Here is an 18,513-nt window from a genome sequence, read left to right on the forward strand (position 1 = left end):
ATTACCAATGGTTAATCGTGTTGCGCAATCTGTGACGTCAGTCTCGTTTCTTTTTAGCCACACCTCGTATGTTACATTCTTTGAATCCATTATCATTGCATTAGCTTTCACATTTTTCAATTCGTAACGGCCCTGATTTCTTTCACCTTTTGGAACTGTGAAAAATATTCGGAGTCAGATTGAATTTTATTTGGAAATGGAGCCTTGAAAACTATTGGACTTTTGAATTTATGTTAAACAAAATCCTGTGGGAGTGATTGTGTCGGTTCGTTTTTTTTTTCTATATGATGCTTATTCACGCCTTTCGTTCCGGACACGGCTTTATGCAAGCAGGTAATAAGGCGCTACTTTTGGAAGAACCCGCATCCCGGTCCTGCATTGCCTACCCAATGGGGTACATGGCAACCAGGGATCTGTATGCGATTATACTTAAATAAAATAAAAAACTGTTATGTATTTGACTGACCATCTGTACTGGCAATACGCCACTTTTTGGGTATTCAAATAAAATTGTATTTAAGTTAGAGATATAAAGTATGTTTCTCTCCCATGAAGAAAATACACTGCTTGAAGACCTAACAAGGTCCCTCGTGACACCTGTCGCACAACTAACATTATTATTATATTTATTTCCTGTACCAATTTTTTTTTGCATTTTTTTATGACGACGAATAAATGATCGATTGAGTCTCCCGTACTGTATATGGTTAAGTGCATATACATAGCATACGTACAAACATAATAGAGATTATTTAAACAAAGACCTTTCGAAAGCCAGATATTCAAACACGTCCGGATGATTGCTGCATAATAAAGGAACCTATCTAATTGGAAACAAACACGCGGAAGGTCATAATTCGGACCGCGGTCCGCCAGTTCGATAACCATAATATAAAGTGTTTCTAACCTCCTTGCCCAGCTTCCACTTTACCAGGCTTTATTTTTTTCCACTCGCTCTCTGCCATCTCACCTGGAAAATTGTATAAATTTTAGCAAGAAATATCCTAAAACATCAATGTAGTTGTGTAGTAGTTTATAAGTCTCGAGTCTAATCGAGTCAAAGGTCACTCAAGTCTTGAGTCAGTCGCTTCTGCGCTTAGTCAGGTCTCACTTATGGTTGATTGGGGACAAATCCGAGTCCTTTCACGTAGACGATTCGAGCACTGATATCTCATGATCCCCCCAATTTAAAACACCATGAGAGAGGGAAGGGGCTTGGGATTTGAATCCAAAATGTCACTGCATCGTCCAAGATAAGGTTGAATACACAAGTTACAATGAGAATCGACTCACTTTCCTCCTTTGGGAAATATTCACCATCCTCATATTCTTTGCTTTTGTAATAAAGACCATCCACACCGTATGCAACAAGATTAGCCTTAATGCCTTCAAACTGGACTAATGGATAGGGATTTCCACTTTGATGCGGCTGACACTCATCTATGGGTTCATCTTAAAATGTTAGTGTAACACTTAAATTATAAGGTACTCCCGTAGTATATGAACCAAGATGGCGGACACCGGAACGTAGTATGTGTAACAGGTTAGAGTTGGGCCATAATTTTATTCCAATTTTTCATTATCTTAGGTCTATTCCAATTTAGGGGACTAGCCAAGTGACTCCCGTAGTATTTGTACCTGAAATTATGGCCTAACCCTAACCTGGTGGACATACTACATTCTGGTGTCTGCCATCTTGGTTCACATACTATGGGAGCGCCAATTATGAAGCAATTATAGTCCCCCCCCCCCCCACATGAAAAGGTGATGCTGAATCGAAAGTTTTCTTTTTATTATCTCCTTACATATCGTCAGCTATTAGTGCCTGCCTGAATAAAATCAATAAAAAAGATCGAAATAAATAATTGTTCTGGGCCCTGTCCGGGGCAAACCTGCTGTGTAATAAATTGGGTAAGCAACCTTGACATGGGCAAACCACGGCCCGCGGGCCAAATCCGGCCCGTTTGGTAATTCAATCTGGCCCTCCACCAAATTGTAATGTTCTAGCTAAAAAATAGGTCAAGGAATTTGTTGAGATCGCGATTAAATTTAGTTTTGACACGAGGCTTATTGTTTTTCACTTTTGATTCTGAAACACTGTAGAATGCAGATATATGTTGTTCGTAAAATGGAACTTTTTACGCCACACCTCCATGGCCCATCAGTCTGGGTGGACAAAATTATTGGCCCCTTGTCCAAAAACCTTGCCCTCCCCTGGCTTAAACTTAAGTGTGCGGTCCTCCCAATAACAGCAGATATCAGTTGTTACTTGTAAATTGCCTTGTTCGGAGCGAAATGATAAATTAGATTCAGATAATTTATTTTCGTCGTGCAAGAAACATTAATGAACACAAACATAGTAAATCGAGGCAAAAGAAAAACAACAGGCACACAATGTTTCGACTGCAATTGACGAGGATCCGCGAAAGACTCTCAAGTCATCGTGTTAGCGACACCATTAAAGCTGTATGACGTCAAAAAAACGTCAAATGATTAATGTAGATTTAAAAATTTAGGAAATAAGACTGGGTCTTATTTTAATTTTCTTTCAAAAAATAACACTAGGGCTTATGGAGAATGTATTTTATTTTCGTCATTAAACTTTTCCGTTCTCTTACACGTCTTAGATTAATCGTTTGAATTTTAAAACGTTAAAAGAGATTTCTATCGACTAGGCCAAGGTGGCCAACCCGCGGCTCTTGCACTGGTTTCGTGCGGCTCTTTTCGCCTTGGTTATTCTAAGGTAAAAATAACTTACAAACTGCGATTCATGATGTTTCGATTAAACATGTTATGATTCATCGTGCATTCTTCTTTTATGTCGAAAACACACCAGTCGCGATCCAAACTTGGAAACAACTTTCCGGGGATCGAAAGTCGGGAAACATTCATTACGTAGTTATTACTTATCGATCCTAGGATATCGGTAAGTATGTTGATAGGTATTTGTCTGTTTGTTTTTTTGTTTGTTTGTCTGTCTGTTAGATACACGCAATATCTCACGAAAGCGAGGTTGAATCTGCTCCAAATTTTGCATGTGCATTCATCATAGTTCGGAACAGGAGCCTATTGATTTTGGGTGAACTATAATTAGCGAGTTATTAATTAATTAGTGATGGGACACACGGTGTCACTATGGAGTAGGAGCGCTGTTTTGGGGATCCCCTAACCTCCGATCGATAAGTCTTTGGTCTCCGACCGATATTCTCGTTTGCATAGTTATCACCCTACTACTTGTAGTAAATTGTATTGTTTCGTAGCAATGCGAGCAGTAGATGTGTGAAATTGTTTAATAAGACAGATAACAAGTTTTATGTTTTAAGTTTCATATAATTTTGTGCAAGAAAATTGCTAGTGTCAATAATAGTCGTAAAATCGTTAACTAATTACATCCTTGGGTCGCGAGAAATTAGAAAAAAAATCGGGGTCGCGCCAAAAAGTAGTTGCGGACCCTTGGCATAAATATCCTATTCTCTCATACTAATTTGTATCAAAATAATCGGAGATTTTTGTTATCGACCGATTTGAGATTTGTCCAGACCAAACATTGTTAATAATGTCTTTTATTGTCTCGGTCGGAGGATATCGATATTTAGGCGTAATGGCGTAATTCATCGAATTCCAATTTCATATTCTTCCAAGATCAAAGCAATAATATTATAAAAATGTAGTTAAAATATATTTTAAGCGTTGCAGGCCTGCGTAGCTCGAAACTATAATCGGCAACCATCGGGAAACAGTTAGGGGTCACGATATCTGCTTATCTAAAATTCGAACACCGTATGACGAAATGATATAAGTATACGCAAAATAATAGTAGGAAAAATTTGAATATATTCGTTTAAAAATGGGTGCTCCCGATTCCCGAAGTATATGCACCAAGATGGGGCACAACCTGAACACAGTATGTGTACCAGATTAGGGTCATCAGGTTGTGCGCCATCTTGTTGCACATACTTCTGGGGCGCCTAAAAATGTAGTGTTCTGTGCCGATTCCTCTCACCTGCAGATCGGTCATCAAGGTCCTTCTTAGGTCTGCGACGGGTTGCATTCCTGTCATCGCGTTCTGCCTCAGCACTATTCACATGCGGCTGACCCTCGTCTATGGTTTCATCTTAATTAAAAGGTCAATGTAACACTTACATTACAAAGTAGTTATAGTTTCGCCCATGCCCCCACCCATGTTGTATTAAGTTGGGTAGACAATGTTGAACGGGCAGAGTTCGGTCTGTTTTTTATTGGCAGCTTACAAATTATAAATGGCTGCGTGTGGGTTGATTATTCAATGTATTTAAAAAAAATAATTCTGGCTGATGGTCTGGTTGGCAATGCGTTGGAGTTAACTATGACGCCATAACAGGGATTTTTTTTTCTGTTCTTATAGTCGCTTTTTACGTATTTTCTCATTTTATTTAAATTGCGTTAAAAGTATTACCCGATTCTGATTCGTATTTATTTTTTTGATGGGTGGCCACGTACTTGTACGTTTTTTTTACTTCGGTTCAATAAATTGGGTAAGCAGTGCTTAACCCTGACATGGGCAAACGACGGCCCGCGGGCCAAATCCGGCTCGTTTGGTAATTCAACCTGGTCCGCCTGATTACAAACTAAAGTCAAATTTTGATATTTTACCTAAAAAATAGCTCAATGAATTTGTTGAAATTGCGATTAAATTTACTTTCGGCGCGAGGCTTATTGTTTTCCACTTTTGCTTTTGTAACATTGTAAATATTGTTCATAAATGAGCTTTTTACGTCACACTTACATGGCCCGCCAGTCTAGGTGGGAAAAATGTTTGGTACTTGGTCTAAAACCTTGCCTACTTTGGCTTAATTGTGCGGTCCTCCCAATACTAGCAGCTCCTTACGTGTCGTCACTCAAAGGGTTAACCGGTTAACCGATTTTAGATGGTTAACGGTTGCGATTTATTTTAACCGTTAACTGACATCTCAGTTACAAATCATCTTCATAATGTACAATTCTTTCAAAAATGATTACGTCATCGCAAATTTATCTCCTGTCGCGTTTAATTCAAAAGAATATCGCAAACTGTATTGGTGAGGACCTGATAAATGTGAAAAATAATTGAAGTATCAAGATTGCTGATTATGAAAATTTTACGATATTTAATTATGAATCAGTTTTCGGTCGAAATATATTGTTCACGATTTTATTGCAAAATCATATATGGTATATTCAATGTCAACCAATAAGTGCGTAGTTGGTGCTGATTTTCTTTATATATCTCAAAGTAAAATTTGCACATCAAACACTGAAAATTTGTCCCATAAACGACATTTCATAACGGAATCGGGTTTTACTAAAATACTTCCATAGGTCCTAATCCGCTGCCTATCTATGGCAGCAGAGCGATCAAGAAACTATCTCGATTCGTGAATAATTTTGAGCAATACCGGGATAAAGTCACGCGAAATTGCTGTGTAATCATTGTGACGTAACAAGCTAAAATTATTATGTGAAACGTCACGCTGCGGTTAACCGGATAATTTTACCCGGTTAACGGTTAAAGTGTTTTCCCTGAAATTCCCAGCCCTAGGTCAGATATCAGTTGTTGATTGTAAATTGTCTTGTTCGGAGCGAAATGCATAAATTAGCGCTGTTCCTCCGAAAATAAGACTAGGTCCTATTTCAATTTTCTTTCAAAAAATAACACTAGGGCTTATTTTGAAGAATGTATTTTATTTTCGTCATTAATCTTTTCCTCTCTCACACGTTTTAGATTAATCATTTAAATTTTGAAACGTTAAAAAAGATCTCTTGCTATCGACTACGCCAGGGGTGGGCAATTACTTTCCTGAGTGGGCCTGATGCGGAAAATAGACTCGGTTACTGGGCCGGACGATCAAAACTCAATATGATCAAAAACGGTTATTTGCAAATAGCTAGACACTCACAATCGGAAACGGAAATTCCAATAGCAATAGTCGTCCCGATTACGCCATTCATTAAAATTGCCGTGATGATTTTTCTGCTGCGCAAAATATTTAATCCATTACCAGTACGAGGAATAAAAATATCTTGCCATATTAATTTAATGAATATAATTAATTTAATTATATAATAAGAATTGATTTGAATTTTCGCCATCTTAGTAATTTGTTTAATTTGAGCCCATTAAGATTATTTCTATGATATCATCATTTGCAAAATTCCAAGGTCGGCCATGAAATCCTACGAGTACAATTTAGTACGATAAAGTAAAAGCATTAAAACTTTGAAATAATGCGGCAATCTGGCGCCGCACGAACAAAATGTCTAAGAACCGCCGGACTACGCTCTAGTTTCAAATCGAAAATTCAGAAAGCTTAGAGATTTACCACGTTTAAAATAGAGTTTTTTAATCTGTCAAGGCACACTTGAAACAAAATTTATGGTTTCTTAGTTTCTATTTAGCGTCTCGTCTCAGATGTTCACATAATAAGGAGTTGTGCACAACAAACCTTTCACGACGTCCTCGTGGCACATGTCCAGTGGAATGCTTGTGAGATAGGGATAGATCACGTGCTGATATCTCAGCAGCTAAATTTTTTGAATGGCAAAAATAATTCGGATGGATGGTTTGCACATTATATTTTGCTGATATTACCGTGAGAAATTACGGTATTTACTTTAGCCGACAATCCGTTATTTCAGTGATATTTTCAACGGAAATTTACATTAGAAAAACTAGAGTCATAATTTTAGAAAGTACAAGTGGGCCAGATGAACCACTCCGGTGGGCCGTATCCAGCCCGCGGGCCGTAATTTGCCCACCCCTGAACTAGGTCCTATTTTGATGGGAAGAACTTGCATTTAGTTCAGACTAGGTCTTATTTTCGGGGCAAACACGATAAGGACGAACTCGCTACAATTTAATTCTCACCTCGATCGTTCTTCGTGTCAGAATTCGACTCGCTTGAAATCCCTCTCCACCATGTCATTTTGCGCGTTAACCAATTTTCCAGAAGCTTGACGACAATTTTCGTCCAAAGTATTTTTATCGGCGGCGTGAAAGCTGGTTTGGGTATGAAATTCAATGTTAGTAAATGAACAGTTCCAGGGCAAAAGAGCGAATGTTGAAATATTTCACCAAAGTATTCCAATAAAAAGGATACAACACAGGAGTTTAAAAATGTAAAACATATGTTTTTCACATTTTCTCAAAACAGTTTTTTTTAGAGTTTTGCTATTTTGGGTTGAAGCCCGCAAAATACCATTATTGCTGAGTAATGAGTATAATTATTATTAGTTAGTGCCCCGTTTCCAAATTGAGGAGGAATTTCTGCCCGGTGAAAACTTCGTCATTTTACAAACTATTTAAGCTTCACAAAAGCTTCATATTTACATAATAAAGAGACTCCTTACCTGTGGCTATTATTCCAACTATGGCAGATGCCCATAGGTGTTCCCAAACATATTGCCAACAAATTCCCAAATAATTACCCATTTTCTTCAGATATTATAACCTAAAACTTGTGGGTGGATTTGAACCCAAATAAAACGTCCCAGAGGCTCGAGTATCCTTTGTGCAATTGTCTTTTGTTGTCGAAATTATAAATATCACCAAACTTTAATAATAGTATCCAACGAACCAGGTATTTTATTATATTCAAACAATAAGCATCTTTAATAATATAGACTCTCGTATTTTAATAGAAACTTGCGGAAGCCCCGTTAGTTCGATATTTCAAAACTCTAGAATTCTAACTTTTTGAATTAGATATCCGAACCTCGGGTGTCGCTACTCAGCTTTGGTTCCTAGCGATCTCCCTTCCCCAGAGTAAAACTGTATAAATTCCCATTTTCTTGTAATTTGTGATATTTTTTTTACTGGCTGAAAAAATAGATGTGACTTGACTGTATCCGACTGAAACTTTAGGATGCTACTGAGCCCTGGTTGAGGATCATTAGTCCAATGTGCCGTTTCCCTGAATACTTGATTACATACTCCACGACGACTACGATAATATAAACGACTAGATATCTCCAACCTTTGATATTTTTCAGTTAACAATAATTCAACTTACGTATCAGTCACCAGATACCCCTTACTATACAAAAGCAGAACTTTCGCGTCACAATGAACAGATAGCACACCCAGGTAACACCCCATTCTTTTGTGAAACGAAGGTCGTCACGCTAATACCCATAAACCCAGTGGTGCCATTCAGGGTATTCGCGCACACCCGTTTCTCACAAACGTTGCGACGTCGGCGAATCCGTTCATGACAAAGTTGATTGTTAACACAAGTAACGAAACTAAATTTACGTTTTACAATTGTGCAGCCTCAAAACACTGTTTAAAACATCCAGAAAAAAAAAAACAGAGTTTGCCGACCTTGGCACACGAAAACGAAACAGTTGGCAATGTTGACATAAACGTTAGGAACCTTCCCTGATCCCTGACCTGACAATATTTGTGACGACGCAATGACGTGTTTTGGTATTTTCCATGCCACACGGTTTACCGTTATTTTTTCTATTTATGCTCTCTTCTCTATGTTACATCTAACAAGTATATTAACTAGCAAAAGCGTCCTTTATCGCAGCCAGTCTTGACTCACAAAGTGTGATTATACGTATATGGTAGCCGGTCCAATGACTAAGTTTTACGCCACTTCCGTTAGCTATAAACTAATTCCTACCGTCTTACACATAAATTTGATTCACCCATTTTAATAATGAAACTGGAGGTAATTTAAACGAGCGTAAATTTATCATTAATTTCAAACCTCGTCCGCTATTCCATCTAAAATACAGAATGATACAATTTGTAAATGCTACTTAAAAAGCAAATTAAAATTGCCTACCGCAATTTTGTAGTCTCAAACAACCTATTAAGCATTTGAAAAAAGCTCCAACATTCGACCGAATTTGGCGCACAAGACATATCATGCGACACTGAATATTAACATAAGCAACAAAACTAAAGTTGAGGCTTATTATTGTGAGGCAGCGTTGTACGATTGATATTAGCTTATTCAGTGACGTAGCCCACCTACGCTTTCTGAAATGAGGAAGTCTATTTGCGAGAATGACTAAATTTCACCACTGGCTGTAAATGGTATGCCGCAGTATTGCTAAATAAAAGCCGACCAAGGAATTACCGTTTATTTGTCCAAATTCAACTCCAAAATGAATAAAGTTGATACCAACATGGCTCAATCATAAAATTTATTATCATAGTTATAGTATAGACTGCATCTTGCTTCAAATAATTAAAATAAGTAATTAACAGCATTAATTAACACACAGTGCATAAGTATTAATGACAGCAGCATTATTACAAGATCAAGTGAGGATCTTAGATAATTTGTTGATAAAAAACATTGCTCAGAAAAAGTGAGAATTACACCTAAAAATTGAATCTGCAGTGAAAATCAGAAACGAGGAGTTTGGCATAGTTTTGTTAGTGTAACTTCAATCTGGTAGTAGTCTGAGCAAGGGTGCAGCCAGGATTTTCAGGTGGGGGGGGGGGGGGGTTTCTGAAATTCATACTTTGCCAAATTAGACCGTAATGTGGGTTATAGAGAGTCTCAAGGGTCTAAAAAGCACCCTAGGCTACAAAAGAACCCACCCCCTCTGGGTAATCCCCTGAGTGTGAGTAAAATCTCAGGTTTTCAATGGCGACATGGTTTTATATTCAGACAGAAACTCAAAAGGTATCATAATTCATAAGAACTATTGTTTCCCCATGGTCAGGTCAAGAAGTGAGGTCATATGGAGATCTCCTCTTAACACCACTACAGCATTGGGCGCTCCCGAGGTATGTGAACCAAGATGCCGGACACAGGAACATAGTATGTGTACCAGGTTGGGGGTCTATTTTAGTTCTATTACGAGTTCGAGGACTCGCCAAGTGACTCCCGTAGTATTTTTATATGAAATTATGACCTAACCCTAACCTGACACACATACTACGTTCCGGGGTCCGCCATCTTGGTTCACATACTACGGGAGTACCCAGCATTGTTTGGCGTAATAAAATTACTTATAGGTAGAAAGGAAAAACTTAATTGAACAATTAATTAAGCATCATCACCTACTACAATAATTGAAAGTTTAGAAACAACACTATTATATACTGTGGCATAAAATGAAATTCCATTTGATCTCAAAACAACAGTATTGTTTAATGAGGTAAAAAATGTATAGACAGCAATTAAAAACGTAACAATAAATTTTTTTTGAGCATCAGTAATCAGAAAAAATTCCAAAAATTTCCAACTCAATTTAATAACGTTACTGATATAAACGGTAACAATGAAATGTAGCCACATGAAAATTTATTTCGAACAGCATTTTAATGGGGGTAAAGAATTATTATTTAAGCACATTCTACTAAAACAGCGTTTCTCAAACTATTTTGCCCCAGAACACGCTTTTTAACTCGCCAAGAAATTAAAAGGTAAAATTGGTGGGTGGCAGTGTTCCCTCTAAGGTGTGCGCGTGTGCGCGCGCACACAGCTTTCAGGGGCTGCACACACGCAAATATTTACTGCGCACAGACGTATTTCGATGTAATGTAACGATGTGCTCGGTTGTCAGGTTGACAAAGTTTATTGTTGGCCCACTTATTACCCGGTTAAAACGCCAAAATTTCTTCATTGGTTTTTGCACAAATATTAGTCATTTCCAAAAAAGTGCGCACATACCAAAATTTCTGCGCACACATACTACAAAAAATTAAAGGGAACACTGGTCGGTGGTTTCAAAAAATTTAACCTATTGTAAAACTAAAAAGTTTGCTGTAAACTTTACAATTAAAAAAAATAGCCTGCTGGTTAACGATATTGAACGGTTAAAACGAAACGAAAATGCATATCTTCCCGGACTTCCCACATAGCAAGGTCTGTTCAACTGTTTGTCACCAGTTGGGAGAAAAATTTATCGCCGAAGTAAGGCCGAGATCGCCATGGCGACCAATTTCGTCCCTGTTCTGCAGAACAATTTCAGAAAGCATGTGGAACAGAACACAGCTTGAAAAACGCTGCACTAAAGTATTTGAAACAATTGAGTGTAATATATGTCAGTGGTTCCCAAATGACTAGTTTTTCACAAGATTATTGGATTGTTCAATTTAAACTCATTTAAATAAAAAAATATTTGTTTTAAAAATGAAATAAATTAACAAAATTAACATTGAGAGGGAAGACTAAGTTAAAATTTTAGTTGCGTTATAATAATATATAATTTAATATTTAAAATACAGTCACAAAATCATAAATTGCATTAATGCAATGCGTGGGGATTTGTAATACAGAATTATAAAAACTGTTAAAATTAACATTGAAAGAGGGAAATACGGGTTTCAATATCGGAAAAAATACCCTGATTTAAATTAAACAGATAATCCGATGTATTACAGGAAGTAAATTAAATTTGAAAACCTATGGACTTATTCTTTCTTTTTCAAAGAATCTTTTTTCTTTTCAGAGGATTTTTCCTCCCCGGCTTTTTTCTGAGGGGATTTTTCTTCCTCAGCTCCCCCATACGCAGAATAATCTATCACACAACTTGTGATTATCTTCTCAATTCGATGGAACGGATCAAAGTTGACGCCAAACTTGGAAGAAGCCTGAAGTAACGAGAATTTGTTAATTTTTTATATGTAAGTTGGTATAAACGTGTCATAGGACTTGAATGCCTGCTATCTAACCTCTAATTAACCTGCATGAGTTCATAGGTTCGAATCCTGCAGGGAATTCCAAGGCCAGCGCTATAAATAAGTTTGTAATTTTTTTTTAATGGGAAGACTATTTAATGGGAGGGAATAAATACATAAATACATACAAATACAAGGCAAAAATTTGTTTCAGTGACATGCCCAGGTAATGTGTTACCAGATATTCGAATAGTAAACTGCAGCTCTAATATTTTAGTATTGATACAATATTCAAATATTTCGCCTGCTCTACTCAGTATTTTTGGATTTGATTAAATTTAGGTAAATAAACTATTTTATTTCCAAGGTAAATCAAAACTTGGCTGGTATTTGAGTTTGCAACCTACAAAAAACTTTCTAATGTGAAAGTGGATCGCAACCATAAAAGACATTAGGCAGGCCTGCTGTAGAGAATAACCCTTAACCTGGTACACATTACGGGAGTATCCAATTGACCTGGCCGTATTAGAACGCAAAAAGGTAAAAACACAAAGTGTTAATCTATTTCACTCAAGTTCAGCAGGCCATATTAAATCATGGGCTAATTGCCTATAATCTATTATATCTTACCGATATCAGGAACATCACAGTTAGTTGTAGAAGAACAACAGTGTTGAATGAGATTGGCAGGATTCCTAGGAGTTGTAGATTGTAAAGTAGAGAGAACAGAAGACTGAGCTTTGTTACTCTGAAAAAAATAGGATATTATGGTAAATTGCCTGTAACTAAATTCAAAATTGTAAGAACGGGTTCTCTTTTGTGTCAAACTGGTTCCCTCAACTTAGAAAACCATTTCACGTTCCCAAAGAGCGATTCAGAATTCTAGAACGGGTTCCCTTATGTATCAAGCTCACTAACAACGGGTTCTTTCATTTTAGAAAATGTATGAATGCCACTATCAGGGCTGGAGTCGGAGCCATTGAAGCAAAGCCTACCGGGTTAAATGGAGCCAGAGTTACCACAAATTTTAGTAGCGCTAGCTTATAGCATCTTATTAACTTTTATTAATTTTAGTGATATTTAGAAATTGGAGTCAAAACATTGAATTTTGTTTCATGGTGAAATCTATATTTAAACTCTTTTGGAATTGTTAACGTTGATTGTCCGTCTGCTCTAAAGATTTCAAAATCTTTACTCCTGCTCGAATGTGTCAGAAGTTAGCAATAAATTGAAACTCCATAGCCCAGTCACTAACTACCGTAATAATTACCGTAATTTTTATGTCTCGATTTGTAACAAATCAATACTCACGTCGCCAAATGAATAGATTTCACGGTCTCATGATTCCATTGTTTCCTCACAAATGTTGCAGCATTTTTGACGAACCCCCCTCCGCAGGCTCCAAACATTCCAAGAATAGTACAGATCAAGAGAGAGTCTGGGAAAGCTCAACGACCAAGTTTCACTCCTAAATTATGAAAACAATTGTTTGAAATAACAAGAGAGCAAAATTCCAATAATTGCACATACATGGAGATGAGCACAGCGAAATAAAGTGTTGCCGTGTGAGAATCGTAGTGGAACAAAATTATTTTTTGAAGTGAACAATACCTTCAGAAATACCTGAATTACGAAAACGTTGTTTGGAATAACAAGAGAGCAACGCTTGGCATTCATACCAGAACGCAGCACATGTACCAATGCTTAAATATATGCTGGCCTTAATTAAGAACCGAGACTACGGAAGAAAAACAAGCACAGCGTATTTCCGCGTGTCATGAAATAAAGTTCTTACAAATTAAATTTGTCCTGAAATCTGGAACAAATGACTGGCTAACTTACACCATACTCAACACAGACTTGTAACTGAAGCAGAGGCGAAGGTACGTCATATTATTAAGCTGTCTTACCAACATTCCTTTCCCCTGATATAAATATGAAAATCATTCCTAAGCGACTGGAATTGCGAAGTTTGATGCAAATTTTTCACAAACATCAAATATCAGAAAGTGTAAACAAATATATAGCATACCTTTTATAATTTTTGTTGTTCGAATCATTTCTTTTCCCAGAACAATCACTAACATCGCTGGTTTCCATGATAACAAATTATAAATGACATCTTTGGGAGAGTAGAAGATGTGCCACCATACTATTGTCATCATGAGAACTGACTGAAATTAAAAATTAATGTTTATTTATATGTCCAGGCTATCATATGCTATGTTGCCACCAATACCTGTCGATACGTAAGGATCTACAATTTTACGAATGTTTGAAATCTTTCCGGTTTAGCACAGCCAACTCCAGCGTTTCTCAAACTGTGTTCCGCAGAACACTACCGTTCTGCAAGGTTGGAACAGGGGTCGAAATTACGACTAAATTGGTCGCTATAGCGATCTTGGCTATAGCGATCTCTGGATCGTGAATTCGACCGCCTGAAGGCCTCGTACCAGTTTGGAAAGCATAGCATATGCTTTTTTACTCAGATTAACTATTCAGGGATGTGCAGCTTTCAATGCAAGGGGTACAAATAAGTGGGTGAAACCGCGGGCCACACCATTGTTTTAACAAAGGTTTCTAGTAGACACAAAAATATTGGTTATTGATCTGATGACATGCGTTGTTCGCATCGCACAAGCTAGCTTTTAGGGCATTGTAAGGTCATAGATAATAAATTGGACCCGGGTATAGACTTTGCAATGCTAATGGATCGGAATTACTCTCACATACTAGAATAAACAACTATAAAAGTGCAGGCCGCATTATTTTTCCTTGTGGGCCGCATTTGGCCACAGACCGCAGATTGCACAGCCCTGAGCTTAACAATAAAACAAATCCATACCTGATTATTGGATAGAGGAGTCAGAGCAGGTTTTCCTACACAAACACTCATGATCATCCCTCCACCGTAGCAACAAGCTATCGACATCAACCATGTGGCAACTGGCTGTTTCCTTGCCTTGTTGACATCTGAATTTAAAATAATTTTTTTAAAGGGCTCTGTGATTAAAAATCTCAGGGGCTTTCTGAGCTATTCACTTACTTATTAAAATACTGAATTGGCTGATTTTGTGAATGTCCAAAAAGCTATAACGTCATCAATAAAATTTTACAAGCGGAGTCATTAAATAAAGTAATTTTAATTTATTCAGAAACAATAATCGGCAAATAACAATTGTGTTTTTATTTTTTAAAACTAATTGTGGGGCCATTCCTGGGTTCCATAACACTACAAGTTTGAGAACCCCTACACTATATCTCAGTTAAAAAGCATGCAATAGATTTATTTTTGAGTTTCTATGTTTTACCCAAAGTATTATTATTTAGGAGGTATCAACTACTGAGAGAGAATAGGCCTTTAGAAAGCATCAAGCCATCCTTCTGAGTCTGCGGGTCGGAACCAGTAGTGGGATTCAACCGGTTCGCACCGGTTCTATAGAACCGTCTCACGGAATTTTATGAGATCTGCGAACCGGTTGGCATCACTGAAAAAAACATGACTTTTTGCAACAGAACCAGCTAAAAAAAATATGACATTCGTGTGATGGAACCGGCTGACAAAAAATTTGAATCCCACCACTCGAAACCACATTTTTTGAAACGTAAAAACTGTCTATATATGATCAACTCACCCCAGTCATTCCGTACTCCGTAAATTACTAGAGTATAATGAGCAATCTCTATGATTGTTGCCAGATATACTATCAAGTTATTCGTTGCGTCTGCTATAGATGAAACATCCATTATGATATACTGAGAAACAATAAAAAATGGAAAATTAGAAATGGGTGTAGTATAATTCAGTATGAATATACAGTATCTAGATTTGAAAAAAATTATCATATATCGTATATATATACGTGCCGGCAGCGGCGCAGCTAGCAATAGGGGGAAGATGTTTGATTTGAAAATTTTATCTTTTACTTGCAAAGAGAGGCGAGCTACACGCAACTATGAAATTTATTAAACAGCATTTCGCTATGAAATGCATTGTGAATTGTGAATTGCAGTTTGTTTCAATTTCAAATATCTTTAATAATATCTTAGAAACGTGAAATAACGAGTATATAAAAATCAATGACAACACACCGAAGTAAAATCTTGAAATTCAAAAATTTCCTAAACTTTCCACTGTACTGCAGTTATGGCAAAGATTTGAACTGTCTTTCTACCATCCTCCCAGAAGTAACTACTTAAGAAGCTTCTTATTCTACCAACTTTAACCGCCTTTAATAAACACAGTATACAGGTATAGCAAATAAAATTGACCAACGCAAGGTCGCGCTTTGGACCGGCGAAGTCAGCTGGGAATGCAGCACCACTGTGAAGCTAGTAGCAATTTGACCTTTGTGTGCGGCGAAGCGGAAAGGTTAATATTTATGGCAGAAATGGAGGCGTGTCAGAATCTACACCCGAAAAAATGAAGATAAACGAAATTAGCATACTATTATGGGAAATATGTTTATGATTTAGGAAAAATAACGATTGTATAGCAAAAAAATAAATAATAAAAGCTTGAAAAGGAATGAAAAAACAAAAAAAAGGGGAAACGAATTTTATTTAACTTCCTTCGAAAAAGCAAATAAGCCAGATAATTTCGAATCCAAGCAAAAATCCTTTCCGCGGGAGAGGCATTCGATATCATTATTTATTAATAATGAGATTTATGTTAATTTTTTCCCACAACTAGAACCTAAGTCTTTTTTTTTATTTTAGAATCTACGTTTTTCTCATAGCGAAAATGACCTTATTTGGGAAAATTACGTATAACGAAAAAAGTTATATTTAGTCAATTTTCAAAGTCCAGCAACACACCCTTCTGCACAGAAGACATTTGATTTCATTATTTGTTATTAAAGAGGCTTACCTGAAGTTTTTCACTCAACTAGAACCTAAGCCTTTTTCCTTTTAAAATCAAGGGTATTCGCATAGCGAATATGGCCTTGTTTGAAAAAAATACGTATATCGACAAAAGATAATTTAGTCAATTTTCAAAGCCCAGCTGCACACCCTTCCCCACAAGAGGCATTCGGTTTGATTATTTCCCATTAAAGAAGATTACCAGAAGTTTTTCACACAACTAGAACCTAAGCCTTTTTTATTTTAGAATCTGGGGTATTCTCATAGCGAAAATGGCCTTATTTGGAAAAATAACATATAGCAAAATAAGCTTATTTAGTCAATTTTCAAAGCCTAGCAGCACACCCTTCCGCACAAGAGGCATTCGATTTGATTATTTCATGTTGGAAAGGTTTACCTGAAGTTTGCCACACAAATAAAACCTAAGCCTTTTTTATTTTAGAATCTACGTTATTCTTATGGCGAAAATGGCCTTATTTTAAAAAATTACGTATAGCGAAAAAAGCTAATTTAGTCAATTTTCAAAGCCTAGCAGCACACCCTTCCGCACAAGAGGCATTCGATTTGATTATTTCACGTTAAAGAGGTTTACCTGAAGTTTGCCACACAACTAGAAGCTAAGCCTTTTTTATTTTAGAATCTACGTTTTTCTCATGGCAAAAATGGCCCTAATTGAAAAAATTAAGCATAGCGAAAAAAGCTAATTTAGTCAATTTTCAAAGCCTAGCAGCACACCCTTACGCACAAGAGGCATTCGATTTGATTATTTCGTGTTAAAGAGGTTCACCTGAAGTTTGCCACACAACTAGAAGCTAAGCCTTTTTTATTTTAGAATCTGGGGTATTCTCATAGCGAAAATGGCCTTATTTGGAAAAATAACATATAGCGAAATAAGCTTATTTAGTCAATTTTCAAAGCCTAGCAGCACACCCTTCCGCACAAGAGGCATTCGATTTGATTATTTCACGTTAAAGAGGTTTACCTGAAGTTTGCCACACAACTAGAAGCTAAGCCTTTTTTATTTTAGAATCTACGTTTTTCTCATGGCAAAAATGGCCCCAATTGAAAAAATTACGCATAGCGAAAAAAGCTAATTTAGTCAATTTTGAAAGCCTAGCAGCACACCCTTCCGCACAAGAGGCATTCGATTTGATTATTTCATGTTAAAGTGGTTTACCTGAAGTTTGTCACACAACTAGAAGCTAAGCCTTTTTTATTTTAGAATCTACGTTTTTCTCATGGCAAAAATGGCCCTAATTGAAAAAATTACGCATAGCGAAAAAAGCGAATTTAGTCAATTTTGAAAGCCTAGCAGCACACCCTTCCGCACAAGAGGCATTCGATTTGATTATTTCATGTTAAAGTGGTTTACCTGAAGTTTGTCACACAAATAAAACCTAAGCCTTTTTTATTTTAGAATCTACGTTATTCTTATGGCGAAAATGGCCTTATTTTGAAAAATTACGTATAGCAAAAAAAGCTAATTTAGTCAATTTTCAAAGCCTAGCAGCACACCCTTCCGCACAAGAGGCATTTGATTTGATTATTTCACGTTAAAGAGGTTTACCTGAAGTTTGCCACACAACTAGAAGCTAAGCCTTTTTTATTTTAGAATCTACGTTTTTCTCATGGCAAAAATGGCCCTAATTGAAAAAATTACGCATAGCGAAAAAAGCTAATTTAGTCAATTTTGAAAGCCTAGCAGCACACCCTTCCGCACAAGAGGCATTCGATTTGATTATTTCATGTTAAAGTGGTTTACCTGAAGTTTGTCACACAAATAAAACCTAAGCCTTTTTTATTTTAGAATCTACGTTATTCTTATGGCGAAAATGGCCTTATTTTGAAAAATTACGTATAGCAAAAAAAGCTAATTTAGTCAATTTTCAAAGCCTAGCAGCACACCCTTCCGCACAAGAGGCATTCGATTTGATTATTTCATGTTAAAGAGGTTTACCTGAAGTTTTCCACACAACTAGAACCTAAGCCTTTTTTATTTTAGAATCTACGTTTTTCTCATGGCGAAAATGGCCCTAATTAGAAAA

At 36.7% G+C, this 18,513-nt stretch overlaps 3 protein-coding genes across 3 annotated transcripts in view; all 3 read right to left on the reverse strand.

Annotated features, from left to right (window-relative positions):
* LOC120335274 (uncharacterized) overlaps positions 1–18,513 on the reverse strand; it is a 241,649-nt gene that overhangs the window by 7,061 nt on the left and 216,075 nt on the right. The window lies entirely within an intron of this gene.
* LOC144419987 (uncharacterized) lies at positions 12–8,343 on the reverse strand. Its single transcript, XM_078110277.1, has 7 exons — positions 7,366–8,343; positions 6,884–7,015; positions 4,004–4,114; positions 1,294–1,452; positions 908–970; positions 64–155; positions 12–29 (listed from the first exon to the last, which is right to left on the reverse strand). Exons 1-7 carry the CDS (start codon positions 7,445–7,447, stop codon positions 12–14), a joined length of 657 nt encoding a protein of 218 aa, XP_077966403.1. The 5' UTR covers positions 7,448–8,343.
* On the reverse strand, positions 11,550–15,352 carry LOC120335771 (trimeric intracellular cation channel type B-like). The gene is made up of 6 exons (XM_078110278.1): positions 15,241–15,352; positions 14,451–14,578; positions 13,638–13,779; positions 12,940–13,052; positions 12,236–12,353; positions 11,550–11,578 (listed from the first exon to the last, which is right to left on the reverse strand). The coding sequence occupies exons 1-6, from the start codon at positions 15,350–15,352 to the stop codon at positions 11,550–11,552; spliced, it is 642 nt and encodes a 213-aa protein (XP_077966404.1).

The sequence above is a fragment of the Styela clava genome, chromosome 2 (genome assembly GCF_964204865.1).
Source record: "Styela clava chromosome 2, kaStyClav1.hap1.2, whole genome shotgun sequence".
In the NCBI taxonomy this organism is placed as follows: Eukaryota; Metazoa; Chordata; class Ascidiacea; order Stolidobranchia; family Styelidae; genus Styela; species Styela clava.